The sequence below is a fragment of the Sparus aurata genome, chromosome 11 (assembly GCF_900880675.1).
Source record: "Sparus aurata chromosome 11, fSpaAur1.1, whole genome shotgun sequence".
Lineage (NCBI taxonomy): Eukaryota > Metazoa > Chordata > Actinopteri > Spariformes > Sparidae > Sparus > Sparus aurata.
In genome coordinates, this window is record NC_044197.1 from 32,181,180 (window position 1) to 32,195,150 (window position 13,971).

The window sequence follows — 13,971 nt, forward strand, 5'->3', positions numbered from 1 at the left end:
GGAGCAGAGCCGGGTCTGAAGCTCATTAGCCAATGTGCTCATTCCAGATGTCTGCTATCCATTTCTCCATGTACGAGCGGGGTTCCGTGCCCTCCTCTTTCTCAGGTAAACCCAGGATATGCACATTGTGTCGCCGACTTCTGCATTCTACTTCATCCACCTTGTTAGCAAGCAGTTTAGCCTTCTTTTCAAGTTTTCCCACAACACCTTGTAGCTTGTTAATATCGTCTTCGGCTGTAGAAATGCGCTGCTCTGCTTCGGTGATACGACTATCGCATTCTTTAACGTCTTTTTTGGACATTTTTAAGTTCCATCAATACGCCTTCCATTTCGTCATGAAATTCTTGCTTGAAAGTGCGAATTGCCTTTATTATTTCCATATTAGAAGGGTTTTCCATGTTGTCAGCGATATCCGAGTTACCTTTTTCTTTTTGACCTGCTACATCTGTATCTTCGTGGTCAGACCCCGACACGTTTTCCTTGTTAATGGGCTCTTCGGTTGTTTTAGTCTTCTCTTTGACTCCTTTTCTTGGCATCTCTATTTACGCTTATTTCTCAATAATTTGTGTTACTTTTTTGTTGTTTGGGATTGTGTTAGTAGTATTAAGTTCTAGATAAGCAACAGACATTCCATGAATGTGCGCCTCTCAAATTCCTCCCTCACCTCGCATTATTGTATGTTCCCTAATGAATCTGCATGCTGGTAAACGGTGTGTGGAATCAGATGCCTTTCTCTTTCAAGACTCTTTCAGCAGATCTCTGTTGCACAGTCCTGATGAAATGACAGGATTTTGTTTCACATACGAATGTATTTCTTTCACACCTTTCTCAAAATTCTCTCCTTGGTAGGAACTTTCAAAAAAGTTCACAATAATAGGCCTCGACATGGCCCCATCACTGTTGGGGTGAGCAACCACATCCACCTAGCATGCAGTCATAACCGGAAGTCTCGAGTTTAACATTTAAACTCAAATTAAAATCTCCAGCACAAATAAGGATTCCTACATTCTCCAGAGCTATAGTCTCGAATAACGACTTTAAAAACTATTCATCGCTACTAGGTGGTACATAAGCATTGACCAAAGTAACCAATTATATTCTATCTAAACGTCTTTAATTTTGTCATGTTCTTGCTAGGATAAATGTATTTTCTCTAAATATATCACTTGAATTTTTCTTTTTTTTTTAGATAGTACTTTTCCTCTCTAAATTGTATTATTTAAACCATTAACATTTATGGAGGCCATCTTAATGATATAACACTGAATCATCTATGTGGACAAAGGAAAATGTACACAATACTGGCCCCTCTGTCTTTACCAATCTTGGTTTGGAACGAAAGACAGCAATAGAAACAGTTGAGCTCCAAAAAGGGGGGGGGGTCTTTCAGGCCCTCAAGTATTTTGATCACACTGGAAGATTGAAGGGAAAAATCTCTCTCTCATAAGTCTACGGTGAGAGTTTCAGTCATTCTAAATAAGTCCACCATTTATAATTGAAAAGAAAAGTTCACACCCAAGTTGTTAATTTGTTGTATACATGGACTCAAACTGCTAGACACCATTCAACAAAATTATAATATTGATACTGGTTGGAATATAATATTCCTGCTTCATAAGGCAATAATCAGAGGACCTTTGAAATTCTTGCACCCTCTCTTCTGCCTGAAGTCCCCGATTTATGCTGCCACTCCATCGCTGTGCTGAGCCGTGACTCTGGTGCCATGTCAACTGCTACAGGTGCAAACATAACTTCCATGAATGTGCGCCTCTCAAATTCCTCCCTCACCTCGCATTATTGTATGTTCCCTAATGAATCTGCATGCTGGTAAACGGTGTGTGGAATCAGATGCCTTTCTCTTTCAAGACTCTTTCAGCGGATCTCTGTTGCACAGTCCTGATGAAATGACAGGATTGTGTTTCACATACGAATGTATTTCTTTCACACCTTTCTCAAAATTCTCTCCTTGGTAGGAACTTTCAAAAAAGTTCACAATAATAGGCCTCGACATGGCCCCATCACTGTTGGAGTGAGCGAGTGGTGTGCTCTCTGTATTTGCAAATTGAAGGCCTATGGCAGGGAAGTTAAGCAAACTCACCCTCTACCCCTTATGACACTCTGTACATGCAAATGTTACTTCTCCTGGATCTTGATCCTAGGTCAGTGAGCTTTTCTTGCAGAACTTTCTATTGTTTCAGGGAGAGGTCTTCCTTGTTGTGCCCATTTTTCCAGCTTCTCCACCTGCATTTCTACCTCGCTCGTTCATCCACACTGTAGCTGCTGTTCTTTTACTGGTGAAGTGAGCCTTTAAAAATATCCAGGTTCATGTAACACTGCCCTTTTTTATTTCTGCTTTGAAACTTCTTATTTCCTTGCTGATCTTTTCTAGACCCAAGCAGATCTCAGCCTCACTTGTCTGACTGGTCTTGTGTTTTCATGGCCGTCATTGTCTTGAGTGCTGCAAGCGGGTCATGTTCCTTCCATTCCATATTTCTTTGTGTATTTTGACCCGTTGTTTCAAGCATCATGGCCCTTTGCCTTCCCGTCCTTGCCCATTTAAGCAGTTTTCACAGAGTTTTCCAAACTTGACGATTAAGAGCTCTGATGTTACATTGGCTAGACTGTCATAATGTTACCTGAAGCCCCATAACATTACTTTTCAGTGGATCAGCAGCTCTCAAATATAATTAAAACCTGCTCAAGAGAGATTCCTGACCAAGGCCAGTATTTAAAAATCTAGCTGGTAGTCTTTGGATACACTTCTAGAAAAGTCTAGTAATGTTTTCATTTAAAATGTAGGTTTATGGTATCTGTGTGTGTCACAATAGAGATCACTGATTGGTGGGGAACTGCTGAGAACTTTGGGTAGGGATCTGACAGACATGGTTAATTCACCTAGTCTGTCCTCTGTACATCAGGGAAATCAGTGTTTAGCAAATAAAATGCTAATCAAAGTCATTAGTAGGCTCACTAAATCTGGTCAAAAAAAATCTGTTCTTTCTGAGAGTACTGTTTTTGTACATGATCTATGTTGTTATGAAAACAGAGCCATCTCTCTTGACAGGCCATGCAGCTGACCGCTGCCAGTGGTCCATGTTGCAGCTCCGGGTGTTTCTACTTGAACGCAAAGAAATGAGGGATCAGGCATTGCATGACTCTGTAGGCTGCAAGCCTAAACATGAGCTAGAAAACAGTGCTAGTAAATTCTGTGTTTAAACTACTACTCGAATATAGGGTGAATGGTATCTCTGTCAGTCACTCTGCCCCCCATCACCTGTTTCTGCACTGTGTAATTTCATTGAGATGGTGGGATCACAGTTGTGAGATTTGACTGTTATAGACCTGGGGATTTGTAATTATGGCACATTTTTCATTCTTTCACTGACCATTGATACGACTCAGTGTCCAGTTACGCCGTACATCTGATGGACGACTGGCCAACTCGAAGGCAAATGGTCCAGCGTTGGGAGTCAGGTCAGGGTCACTGGCTGTAATGTTGATGCCATCGGGATCTGGCTTCTCACACATTTCCACCTCAGGAGGGAAAACATGAGGTGCATTGTCATTTATGTCCAGCAGGTACACCTGAAGCGTGCCTGTCCCACTGGCAGGCGGGATACCTGCACAGAGAAAAACATGTTCAGTATTTTTTCTGTTCTATTACTAAGTTAACTTAGCAGCGACAATGTACAACTCATTTTTGATATTGCCTTAAAATAATATCGGGACAATTTTAAGACTATATCGCAGTACAAAACATTTGTCTCAATATTTTGAAATATCCTCAAAAGCACTTAAAAAATAAAATAAATTAATTAAAAATAAATGGTAGGACTGGGTGACAAAATCAAATATTTCAATATTTGTGACCAAATAAATCATTACTGATCATACAACAATGTTGTGCAGATGCTTTAGGTACAGAGACAGAATAAGATTTTTGATGAATAATCATCAGTAGATATGTGGATATGATGGCAGAAAATGACATTGATTCACTGTAATGCAGCCTTTAAAGCAGGTAAAGACTAAACTGCCTGATAATAATGATACCATATAATCCCATGATCATTACAATGTAATATCAATATATTCCCCAGCCCTAATTGTACCAAATATAGATAAAAGTAAATTACATTAGCTTTTTAATTTGGTGGAGGCCACAAGTTATGCACAGGTTGAGGAAATACAGTTAAAGTGAATTATAAATATAATTGTAAGAGTAAAATCTCTGCCCATTTCCCTTTCCCTGGCATCACTGACTTTACTGAATATAATTCTTGAGCCTCAAGACAAATTGAGAGTACATGTTAAAAACTAAGGTAAAAGCTGCTCAATACAGCCCATAATAAAATCTTTCCTGTGTATTGCGGAAGAAAAGCAGTCATTAAAGTCAAAAAAGCTTTATTCCCTTGGGTTGTTCATGTAATGGAACAGGCAACTGTTACATCCACACAGTCTGTTCAAAGATCATATTTTGGCCTAGTAGCACCACAAAAGATCACGTGTAAGGGTTTGATAGCTGTCAGTAGCAAATTTATGCTCTTTATTATGCACAGCTCTAACTATTTAAGGAACAGTTCATCCAATAATCAAAATCTAGTAATTTTCTTCTCACCCCCATGCTGATGCACAAAATGTTTTTCGAGCTTCACAGCAGCATTTTTATTATTATTACAAAAAAACATAAGCCAAACATTTCCAGAGTCTATTGACAAGCAGGAACAAGAAGCAGGAAAACTGTGTTAGCTGCCTGGAAAAAGTCACTCTCCAGCCTGAAGAATGAGATCAGTGCACTTAAGTTAAAGGTGGACGACCTCGAGGGCCGGTCACACAGCAATATTATTAAAATCATTGTATTCAGCAAGGTCTTGGGTGATCCGCGGGCAGTGGCCGTCACAGGCAACAAAGGCGCTTTCCTAGGGCGCCACCTAGTGAGGGGCGCCAAATATGCGGCGAGAAAACATTATTATTAAAATTGTAATTTCTATTTATTTTTCTACAGATTTTGCCATCCCTCTATCTACAACAATACTTTGATATAAAACAGCCACAGCTGTTACAAGTCACGGTCACAACATGCCAGCACACACTGATGCGCAGTCGATTGGTCAGCTGTGTGTCGGCGGGTCACAGCTACAGTCCGGTAAATGAAACAGCAAAAGCCATTCAGGGCGCACTTTCTGAAGCGCAGAGAAGAAGAGCAGGAGAAACGTGCAAAGGACAAAGGTATGTCATTTTTTAAATTCACAGAGCATTAATGATATTATCATGCTAGCTAGCAGTAGCATCGTGACAGCTTACTAGTAAGCTAATGTTAAGTAGCAATGAGGGTGTGTGACGTCCCGCTTCATTCGGCGAGGTCTGGTGTTATTAACATGCAGTCGGCTGCAAAATTGTCATAATAAGACTGTCATAAGACTGGTTCAGACTGCTGACCTAGGTTGGCCTTGACTGGCTGGCTGATTTTCGAGAAAAACACTATAAAAGTTGACGCTAGCTGCAGTATATAGCACTTTGCATGTCCATATAGCAAAATTAGATTAGATTCAGTTTTGGATTAGTTTTAAATTTACTGTCAAGTTCAAGCACCGTGAAATACAGTTTAACATCTAACCAGAGTGCAAACTAGTAAAGTGCTGAGTGAGTCAGTGCCTCATATGCAGATGAGAATATCAACATATGGACTTTATAGACACAGGTGCAAAGGATGAGTTCAGTGTACATGCAAATATGACCCCCTTTGTGCAGTGCGCCATACTTTGTGCCCAGATTATCCGCCATTTAACTTGCAAAACGGATTTGGACATGCCCTAAACGCACTTGTGATGTGCTTTAAATCAAGTGCCATAGATCATTTTAATATGACCCTTAGACTGTTATACCCTTACAACTGTCACCAAATAGCCTCAGTGTGTTGAGCTACTTCTTCCAGCTAGTACTCTCAATTTTGTCTCAGTACTTTCTAAGTTTGGTGTTTCTATATCCTAACAACTTACAGAGCTTATAGAGCTTATATCCACTACCTACTGTTTTCAGTTAGCTTTCCCAATACTGCAGACACTCCGCAGAAACTTGATTATGAAACTGCCTCTGCAATAAACCAACATTGCTGCAATTAATCAAAGGGCACAAGGCAATGTAAACGCAATCCAACTCTGTATGTGTATGTGTGTGTATATGTGTGTGTGTGGTTGGCTCCTGCAGGACGACAGCCCTACCCTCTTGTCTCACCATTATCAGAAGCCATGAAGGTAACATTGTAGAGGTTGTTCTTGACATAGGGAGACTCTCGGTCAAGGATGGCAATGGTGGAAATCTGACCGTTCACTGGGTCAATCTCCAGCCAGTTGGCAGGGTCATACATCTTGGAGTACCTGGATTCAGTCAGAGTGAGAGAGCATGAGAGACCACCACAGAGAAGCTTCTTTATCTGCCTCCATGGCTAAAGGCCAGTACATTCTGTTAGACAAACAGCTACTGCTGAGCTGATAAATGCTGCAGCAGCAACCACAACTCATTAATTCATTCTCTGAGGGAATTTTTTTTTCCTTTAACAGACACGCTGTCAGTTAGTTTTAAATAGGTGAGATAAAGAAAAAAAGACAGAGAATTAATGTAGGAGCAGCACCAACTACAGAACACAAAGCAACTGAAAACAAATGTTCTCCCTTACCCACTTGCTTTATGTGTGTGAGCGTGTGTGTGTGCATGTATCTGTGAACACAATGTGTGTCCACCATTGGCTGTTGCCAGGCTACGAAGACTTCAAAACTACATTTAGAAACAAATAGTGTAAAAGAAAGAAGAATGGGGACAAGAGCCAGCAGTCCTGAAGGCTTTCAGAGCTGTGGTTTGGTTGTCACTGAGTGGTGAGCTCAGTGTTGTAGGATCTGGAAATATTAATGTATCCTACAAACAAGATGGTTTTAGAAAAAAAAAAATCTCACTATCTTATTAGCTTTTATCCGAAAATGGGGCGGCAACAGAAAAACAGCATATTGCCCTCATTAATTCAGTTGGCAAATGAGTGGTTAAAGGTCCCATATTATACAGTTTTTCATCAATTTCACACAGCTGTCAGAGGTCCAACAACTCTGTATTCGATATGTATTGCCCCAAACACATCCGTGGTCCTGAACTCCAGCTGTCTAAAAGTCGCTCTGCTGAGCTGTATTGAGAGCACTCTGTTTCTGTGCCTGCACCTTTAAATGCTAATGAGCTCCGTCTGTCAACGCCTACTTGGGGAGCCTTGCCTGCTACGTCACTCTCAGGGAGAGGAAGCCCCTTATGCTAACGGTAGCATGCGCTAGTGTTTATGGTGGATGTAACACTATGGCTCGCGGAGATTTTGTCGTTCAACCGAACCAGTTTGACCCAGAATCGGACCCAGAAGGAGAGGCTCCGGAAGAAGTACAGACTCTGTGCGGCTGCAGCAGGACGTTTCAGAATGGTTAGTGTGGCTAAAAAATGTTAGTTTGTTTGTATGTGTTATTACAGTTTCTACAGTGTAGCTAAAGGCTAACAGCTAGCGAAAGCTGTGTTTGTCTCCAACACAGTCTCCAAACTCTTGGACACTGTTCACATCGTCTCTGTCTCCAGTCTGCACGTTTCCAGACTTTCTACTGTGACAACCAAGCTCCCTCGTAATATTATTAACATCAAACTCGCTTCAAACGCCATTGCATAGCGGACCGAAGTGGAGCTAACTAGTTAGCCAGTTTCCAGCTGACTTCATTGTACTCGTCGGCAACTGTAAATACTATCAAACCGCGGCGCCATTTATCGGTGGCTCGGATGCAGTTGCTGGGTCCGGTATGGTTGGGACTGATCCTTTTACAAGGTTCAGTGTCGAGGCAAAGCCAGCTTTGCAGTTACTGACACTCGTTACTGAAGCAGTCCGATGTGAAGTGGTTAGCATACACATACAAGCTAACACAAACCGCAGCCGGCACGCTGTCATTGAAAATGAAATACAACCACTGTCTCTTCTGTTGTTCTGTAGCTGGGACAGCTAAGGCACTTATGTTGATTTATACAACAACAACAGAGCAATTGCGTGTCTAGCTCTGAGCAACAACATTGCGAAACACTGCTGTATCTCTGCTGGACACACCGAACTTCACCTCGGGGATGGACGCCCCCCTCTCTGATATCTCCTATCACCACGCAGAGGAGGCTGGCCTATGATAATGACTCCTTTCGTTACGCAACGAAAGGAGCAGAATCTGAACAGCCTGTAGGAGCGCCTTGTTACCAGTGGGTGGGCTGCAGAGACCATGCAGGACTCGCTTGTTTTCCTCATTCTGGGAGTTGGCAGGCTCAGGGAGGACCTTCTTATATATGTAGAGAGCAGAGAAAACGTGTTTTTTATGATATGGGACCTTTAACTTCCACACAAACTATTCAAAGAGGAATTCAAGTATTTTTAGACCTGGGCTCTATATTTGCATGTTTTGGTGGGTAAATGATTAATGCTTACCAAAAGTTTTGGAATCTGACTCAGCTGGCAGCTGTGACCTATATGTCAAAGTTACATCCACTAAACATCCTCAATTTTGCCACTGACATTGATTTTCCAAGTGTCTGAAAACACTTTCAATCCTTTTTGTAACCAGAAACGGAAGTCTTGTTCAAGGATAAATCTTGTTCTGAATTTAGGTTAGGTTAGATTTTCAATATCAGTTAAATATTCAGCCATGACTTGTCATGTCTAGCACTTCCTCCAGGTAGAGTCTAGATATAGCTCTGCAACCTCTCGCCAGAGTATGACTTCTTGAATGAAACTTGTGTTGCTGGTTACAAAAATGATGTCATTGTTTAACCAAAAGGATTATCTATGTACTAATCTTTACATCATCTTGTCAGACACATAAAACCTGAGTGCTCCTTGCACCGATAGTAGAGCGTAGACCTCATGTACAGACCGTTTGGTCCTATAATAAATGCAGGGCTAACTTAAAGAATGTGAAAGCATACAAATATAAAAAGGTTTCTCTAATCAGAATATGGGGAAGGACACATTCATCTCTTTCCATAAAATTTAGCAGTACCCTTTTTACTTCCAGCTGAACCTCTGAACTCACCATCACATAATGTAAGCATTTACAGGCATAGCTTCCAGTGGTTGTCTTACCGCACAGTTTGTCTCATGGAGCGGTCAGGATCCTGGGCAGTGAAGGTGGTGAGTCGAGACCTGGCAGTCAGTCCTTCCTCCAGTTTGATGGACTTGGGGCTGGGGCTGAACTCTGGACTCTCGTTGATGTCCAGGATTTGTACAGAGATGGTGGCTGTGGACTGACGAGGTAAGTGGATGCCACGAGCCAGTGCGACCTCATTCTCTGCCTCCACTGTCAGCATGAAGGAACGGGTCAGCTCATAATCTATGGGCTAGACAGAGAAAGGAGGGATAAATGGGCATGGACTGTACTTAAATAGCTTCTTTCTAGTATTAGTGACCATTCAAAGCACCTCACAGCAGAAGTCAGCACTCACATACCTGTGGCAGAGGCTACCACGTAAGGCACCACCTGCTCAACAGGACTGATAACCATTTATACACAATCACACACCAATGGAAGAGTCACCAGGAGCAATTCAGGATCTTGTCAAACAACACTTCATCATGTTATCAGCCTTCTGTTATCTCCCCGACACCTCCAGACCCCCACACATCCCCACTGCCCCAAATGCTTCCTCCCCTCCCCCCTCACTCCCCTGCCGTGAACTCTCCTGTGCAGCACCCCTCCTCCTCCCCCTCCTTCACTCAAGACACCAGAATCCTCCCCCGCATGACTGTGACTACAGGCAGGTTAGGAGACAGCTGGAGAGACCCCATCAGCAGAAGGGGCCCTGACGGTATCAGCCCCAGGATCCTGAAGACATGTGCCAGCCAGCAGTTTCCTGTCCTACAACACCTCTACAACCTGAGCCTGGGTCAGGAGAGAATACCGGTGCTTTGGAAGACATCCTGCCTGGTTCCTGTGCCAAAGAAGTCGACCATCAGACCTCAATGACTGCCGACCAGTGGCCCTCACATCTTACGTCTTGAAGGTGCTGGAGAGACTGGTCTTGGCCAACCTGAGGCCGCAGGTGAGAGCTCTGCTAGACCAGAGAGATGGTGATTGATTTCAGGAAGAAGAGGTCCCAACCACAGTGCATTCTGGGAAGGGATGTGGAGCTGGTGGAGGATTACAAGTACCTTGGTGTTACCATCAACCACAGACTGGACTGGAGATCTAACACTGAATCTGTTTACAAGAAGGGGATGAGCAGACTTTACTTCCTGAGGAAGCTGAGATCCTTCAACGTGTGCAGCAAGATGTTGGAGATCTTTTATCAGTCTGTGGGCAGTGTACTTTTCTTTGCTGTGGTTTGTTGGGGAAGCAGCATTGGAGCCAGCGACACCAACAGACTCAACAAACTGATCAGGAAGGCTGGCTCTGTGATTGGCTGCAAACAGGACACTCTGGAGGCTGTGGTGGAGAGGAGGACACTGAAAAAACTGTTATCCATCATGGATAATCCTCTCCACCCTCTCCAACTCACACTTCTGTCCTCGCCTTTTCCAAAAGGCTGCTTCAGCTTCGTAACAACAGATACAGGAAACCTTTCCTGTCACAAGCCATCGTCTTACCCAATAACTCTCTCACCTCTGCCTGACAGAGAGAACTCTGATCTCTATACTGTTTGGTGTATATATTATTATTGTTTATTGTTTATAGTATATTTTGCACTGTATACAGTATATATTCTGTATATCTTGCTTTCTATTTATATTATGTACAGAGTATTTTTTTGTGGACCCACTGCTGCTGTGACAAAATAATTTCCCAGTCTGGGATCAATAAAGTAATTCTATTCTATTCTATGTAGAGCAGGGTCGGGATCGAATCACCAACCTTTACGATTGGTGGACAACAGCTGTACCTCCTGAGCTACAGCCACCCAAAGATGATGAAATATAGTGACTCTTAATGTGCATGGAATTCATGTTGCTACCATAAACTTGGGCAATCTAGAGCACATTATATACCAGTGTTATTGAAAGAGTTTCCAAAACATCTCAATAGCTGTTTTCACCAAGCAGTATGGTACGATTCAGTTATGTTCATAGTAGGGCTGTCAAAGTTAGCGCGATAATAACGCGTTAACGCAACATCCGCTTAACGTCGTTAATTATTTTATCACGCGATTAACGCTCGGTTAAAAAAAAAAAAAAGAAACGTGCATTGTTTTATTTACGGCCCTCGGTGGCACCTGTAAGATTGATGCAGAGGGTGGCAGAAGAATAAGAAAGGGAATCAGAAGAAGAAGAAGCAGGGTTGGCGTTCGGGAAAAACACGGTGGACTAAAAAGTGAAAGCGAAAGCAAATGGAGAAATGACTTATGAACGGCAAATTCCCTTTAAAAACACTGCCAGATGGTTCTGTCGATAGGACAAAAGTTATCTGCACGTACTGTCAACATGTAATGAGGTATCATTGAAGTACGTTGAGTCTCAGATATCAGTTGCAAGCCAAACACATGGCAGATGCAGTGAGCCCCCCACCTGATCCCATTTAGGGTAAGAGGATATTTTTTGAGCCTTTTATTCTCCTGCATGATTTGAGGGGTTGAATAAACATTTTCATAAAGCAAGCATATTCGTCTAACCCTAACTACAACCCTTTATTATGTTGTTAAAAGTATCAAGAACATGAAAAAAATACATTAAGGTACATTTAGAACAGAAAAAATGTGTCAAAAAAATTGCGATTAATTTGCAATTAATCACAAGTTAACTATTGACAAAATGCGATTAATTGCGATTTTAAAAATTAATCATTTGACAGCCCTAGTTCATAGACAATACATATTTCCCGAATTCTTGGTATATTTTTCCAAATATATTGACACCAATATACAACCAGCTAGAATGTAAATAAGCAATTTCCATATTCAACTGCAAATATGTTTTATTACATTGTGATTTTATTCTGTTGCCAAATTACTGTCAGAAAGTTGTTACTTGGTACTGTAGGGGGTATATGTAGTGTCCTCCAATGCTGGAGATGCTAAACAATTATTCACAATCCTGATCAAACCGTTTGCATATTTGGGAATGTCAAAATAGCCATAAGAACGGTAGAAAAACTGAAGTTTCCATTAACATTGGGCAGTACTGATGTATTTGTGTGTATTTGGTTTATTTTTCTTTTTTCTAGACTTTAGACTTTTAGACTTTAGATATTTATTTATTCCACATCGGGAAAATTTAATCGTCACAATAGCAGGTGGACAGACATACAGACATACAATAAGTACAGGACTTAGAATACTAAAAAAAATACTAAAAAAGAATGGAATCAGAGAGAAAAGATAAAATAAAATCAAATAAAATATAGAAAGGACAATATGTTTTGTGCATTGTATATACATACAGGAGGCAAAAATGTGCATTATATACATTTAAGTAAAGTGTCAAAGTATTGCTTTGTTGAGGTTGGGTGCATAAATAAAAAGTGTTTAAATACTTCTATCTATTTTTATCATTTAATTATCAACATTATTGTTATTATATTTAGCTATATTATTATTATTATTATTATTATTATACACTAATTCATCATGTCATCTTCGTTGTGTCTCAGTCATTTTTCTTCCCTATCGCATATGCATGATTACATAAATATACCATTCATATGCATGCAAACACATGCAATGATTCCTATCAAAGGAATGTCTGTTTGTAATGTCGTTCTGTTGTTAATTTATTATGTCACAATTTTTAACTAATCTGTCACCTTCAGTGTTGGGCACGTTACTTTAAAAAAGTAATTAGTTATAGTTACTTCTTCCAAAGAGTAACTGAGTAAGTAGCGGAATTACTCCACCATAAAAGTAACTAATTACCAGGAAAAGTAACTATTGTGTTACTTTTAATTATTCCCCCTTTTGAGCTCGGCATTCATTTTAGCTACTCGTTCTCAACAACATACCTGCCTATCATTGCATTCAGTTCAGTCTGTGTCAAGTTTTTGTGAAGCTGGAGCAGAAAAATCCAGCTGTAGCTGCTCGGACAGCTCCATGTCCTTCTTTGTTAGCAGAGCTCACGTTAGCCACACCTGGCCTGCTGTCATCATCAACACTGTCAACAACGGTAATTTTGGCCACTAGTTTTGTAGAAGCGTGTGCCGTTGAGAGATGATTCATTAGATTAGAGTTGCTTACAACGGACGTAGACAAAAGGGATTAAAGTAGTGTCTGTACTTCCACTTTGAAAACGTTAACTTTCCCTCCAGACTCGCCATTGCTGCAGCTCACCTCTGCTAGTTTGTGTGTGTGAGGCTGCTGTGTGCGTGTGTGGTTTGTGTGTAAATTGAACACTGCCTCTGATTGGCTCACAAACTCTCACTCTACTTTAGAGAGCTAATCACCATCACTTATGCGGTTGTCCCGCCCCTCCCTCCTCCCTCGCAAGCTAATAATAAAATAAAACAGCTCTGCAGCTCCGGTGGCCGAGAGCCGAGTCGGATGACAACATCTTCAATGAGCAGCTTCAGTTTGTAATGCGCCACATTTAATAGTCGGTAACGGTAACGGCGCTGTAATGATGGAAATAGTAATTAGTTAGGTTACCCGTTACTGAAAAAAAGTAACGCCGTTTATTGTAACGCCGTTATTCCCAATACTGGTCACCTTCGTGAACTATGTCCTGTTGCAATAAAAAAAAAACATTAATCATTCTGCTCATTTAGAGCTGAGCTGCATGCCGAAGTGTCCTTGAGCAAGATACTGAACCCCAAATTGCTCTTGAGGGCCCTGTGATGAGCTGGAGACTATGGAGGACTAAACCTAACTAAAGTATAAATAAATAAATAAATAAATAAATGCATAAATAAATGTATAAATAAATGTGTAAATAAATACATGAATAAATAAATAAATGAGTAAATAAATGCATAAATAAATAGATGAATAAATAAACGC

General features: G+C 41.1%; 1 protein-coding gene across 1 annotated transcript in view; it reads right to left on the bottom strand.

Moving 5' to 3' along the window:
- The window catches only part of LOC115591395 (cadherin-2-like), a 147,695-nt gene that overhangs the window by 50,956 nt on the left and 82,768 nt on the right, over positions 1-13,971 (bottom strand). The window contains exons 10-12 of the mRNA XM_030433389.1: positions 9,137-9,390; positions 6,235-6,377; positions 3,387-3,620 (exon numbers count right to left, since the gene is read on the bottom strand). Of these exons, the coding sequence (XP_030289249.1) occupies positions 3,387-3,620; positions 6,235-6,377; positions 9,137-9,390 (631 nt within the window). The remainder of the gene's footprint in view (positions 1-3,386; positions 3,621-6,234; positions 6,378-9,136; positions 9,391-13,971) is intronic.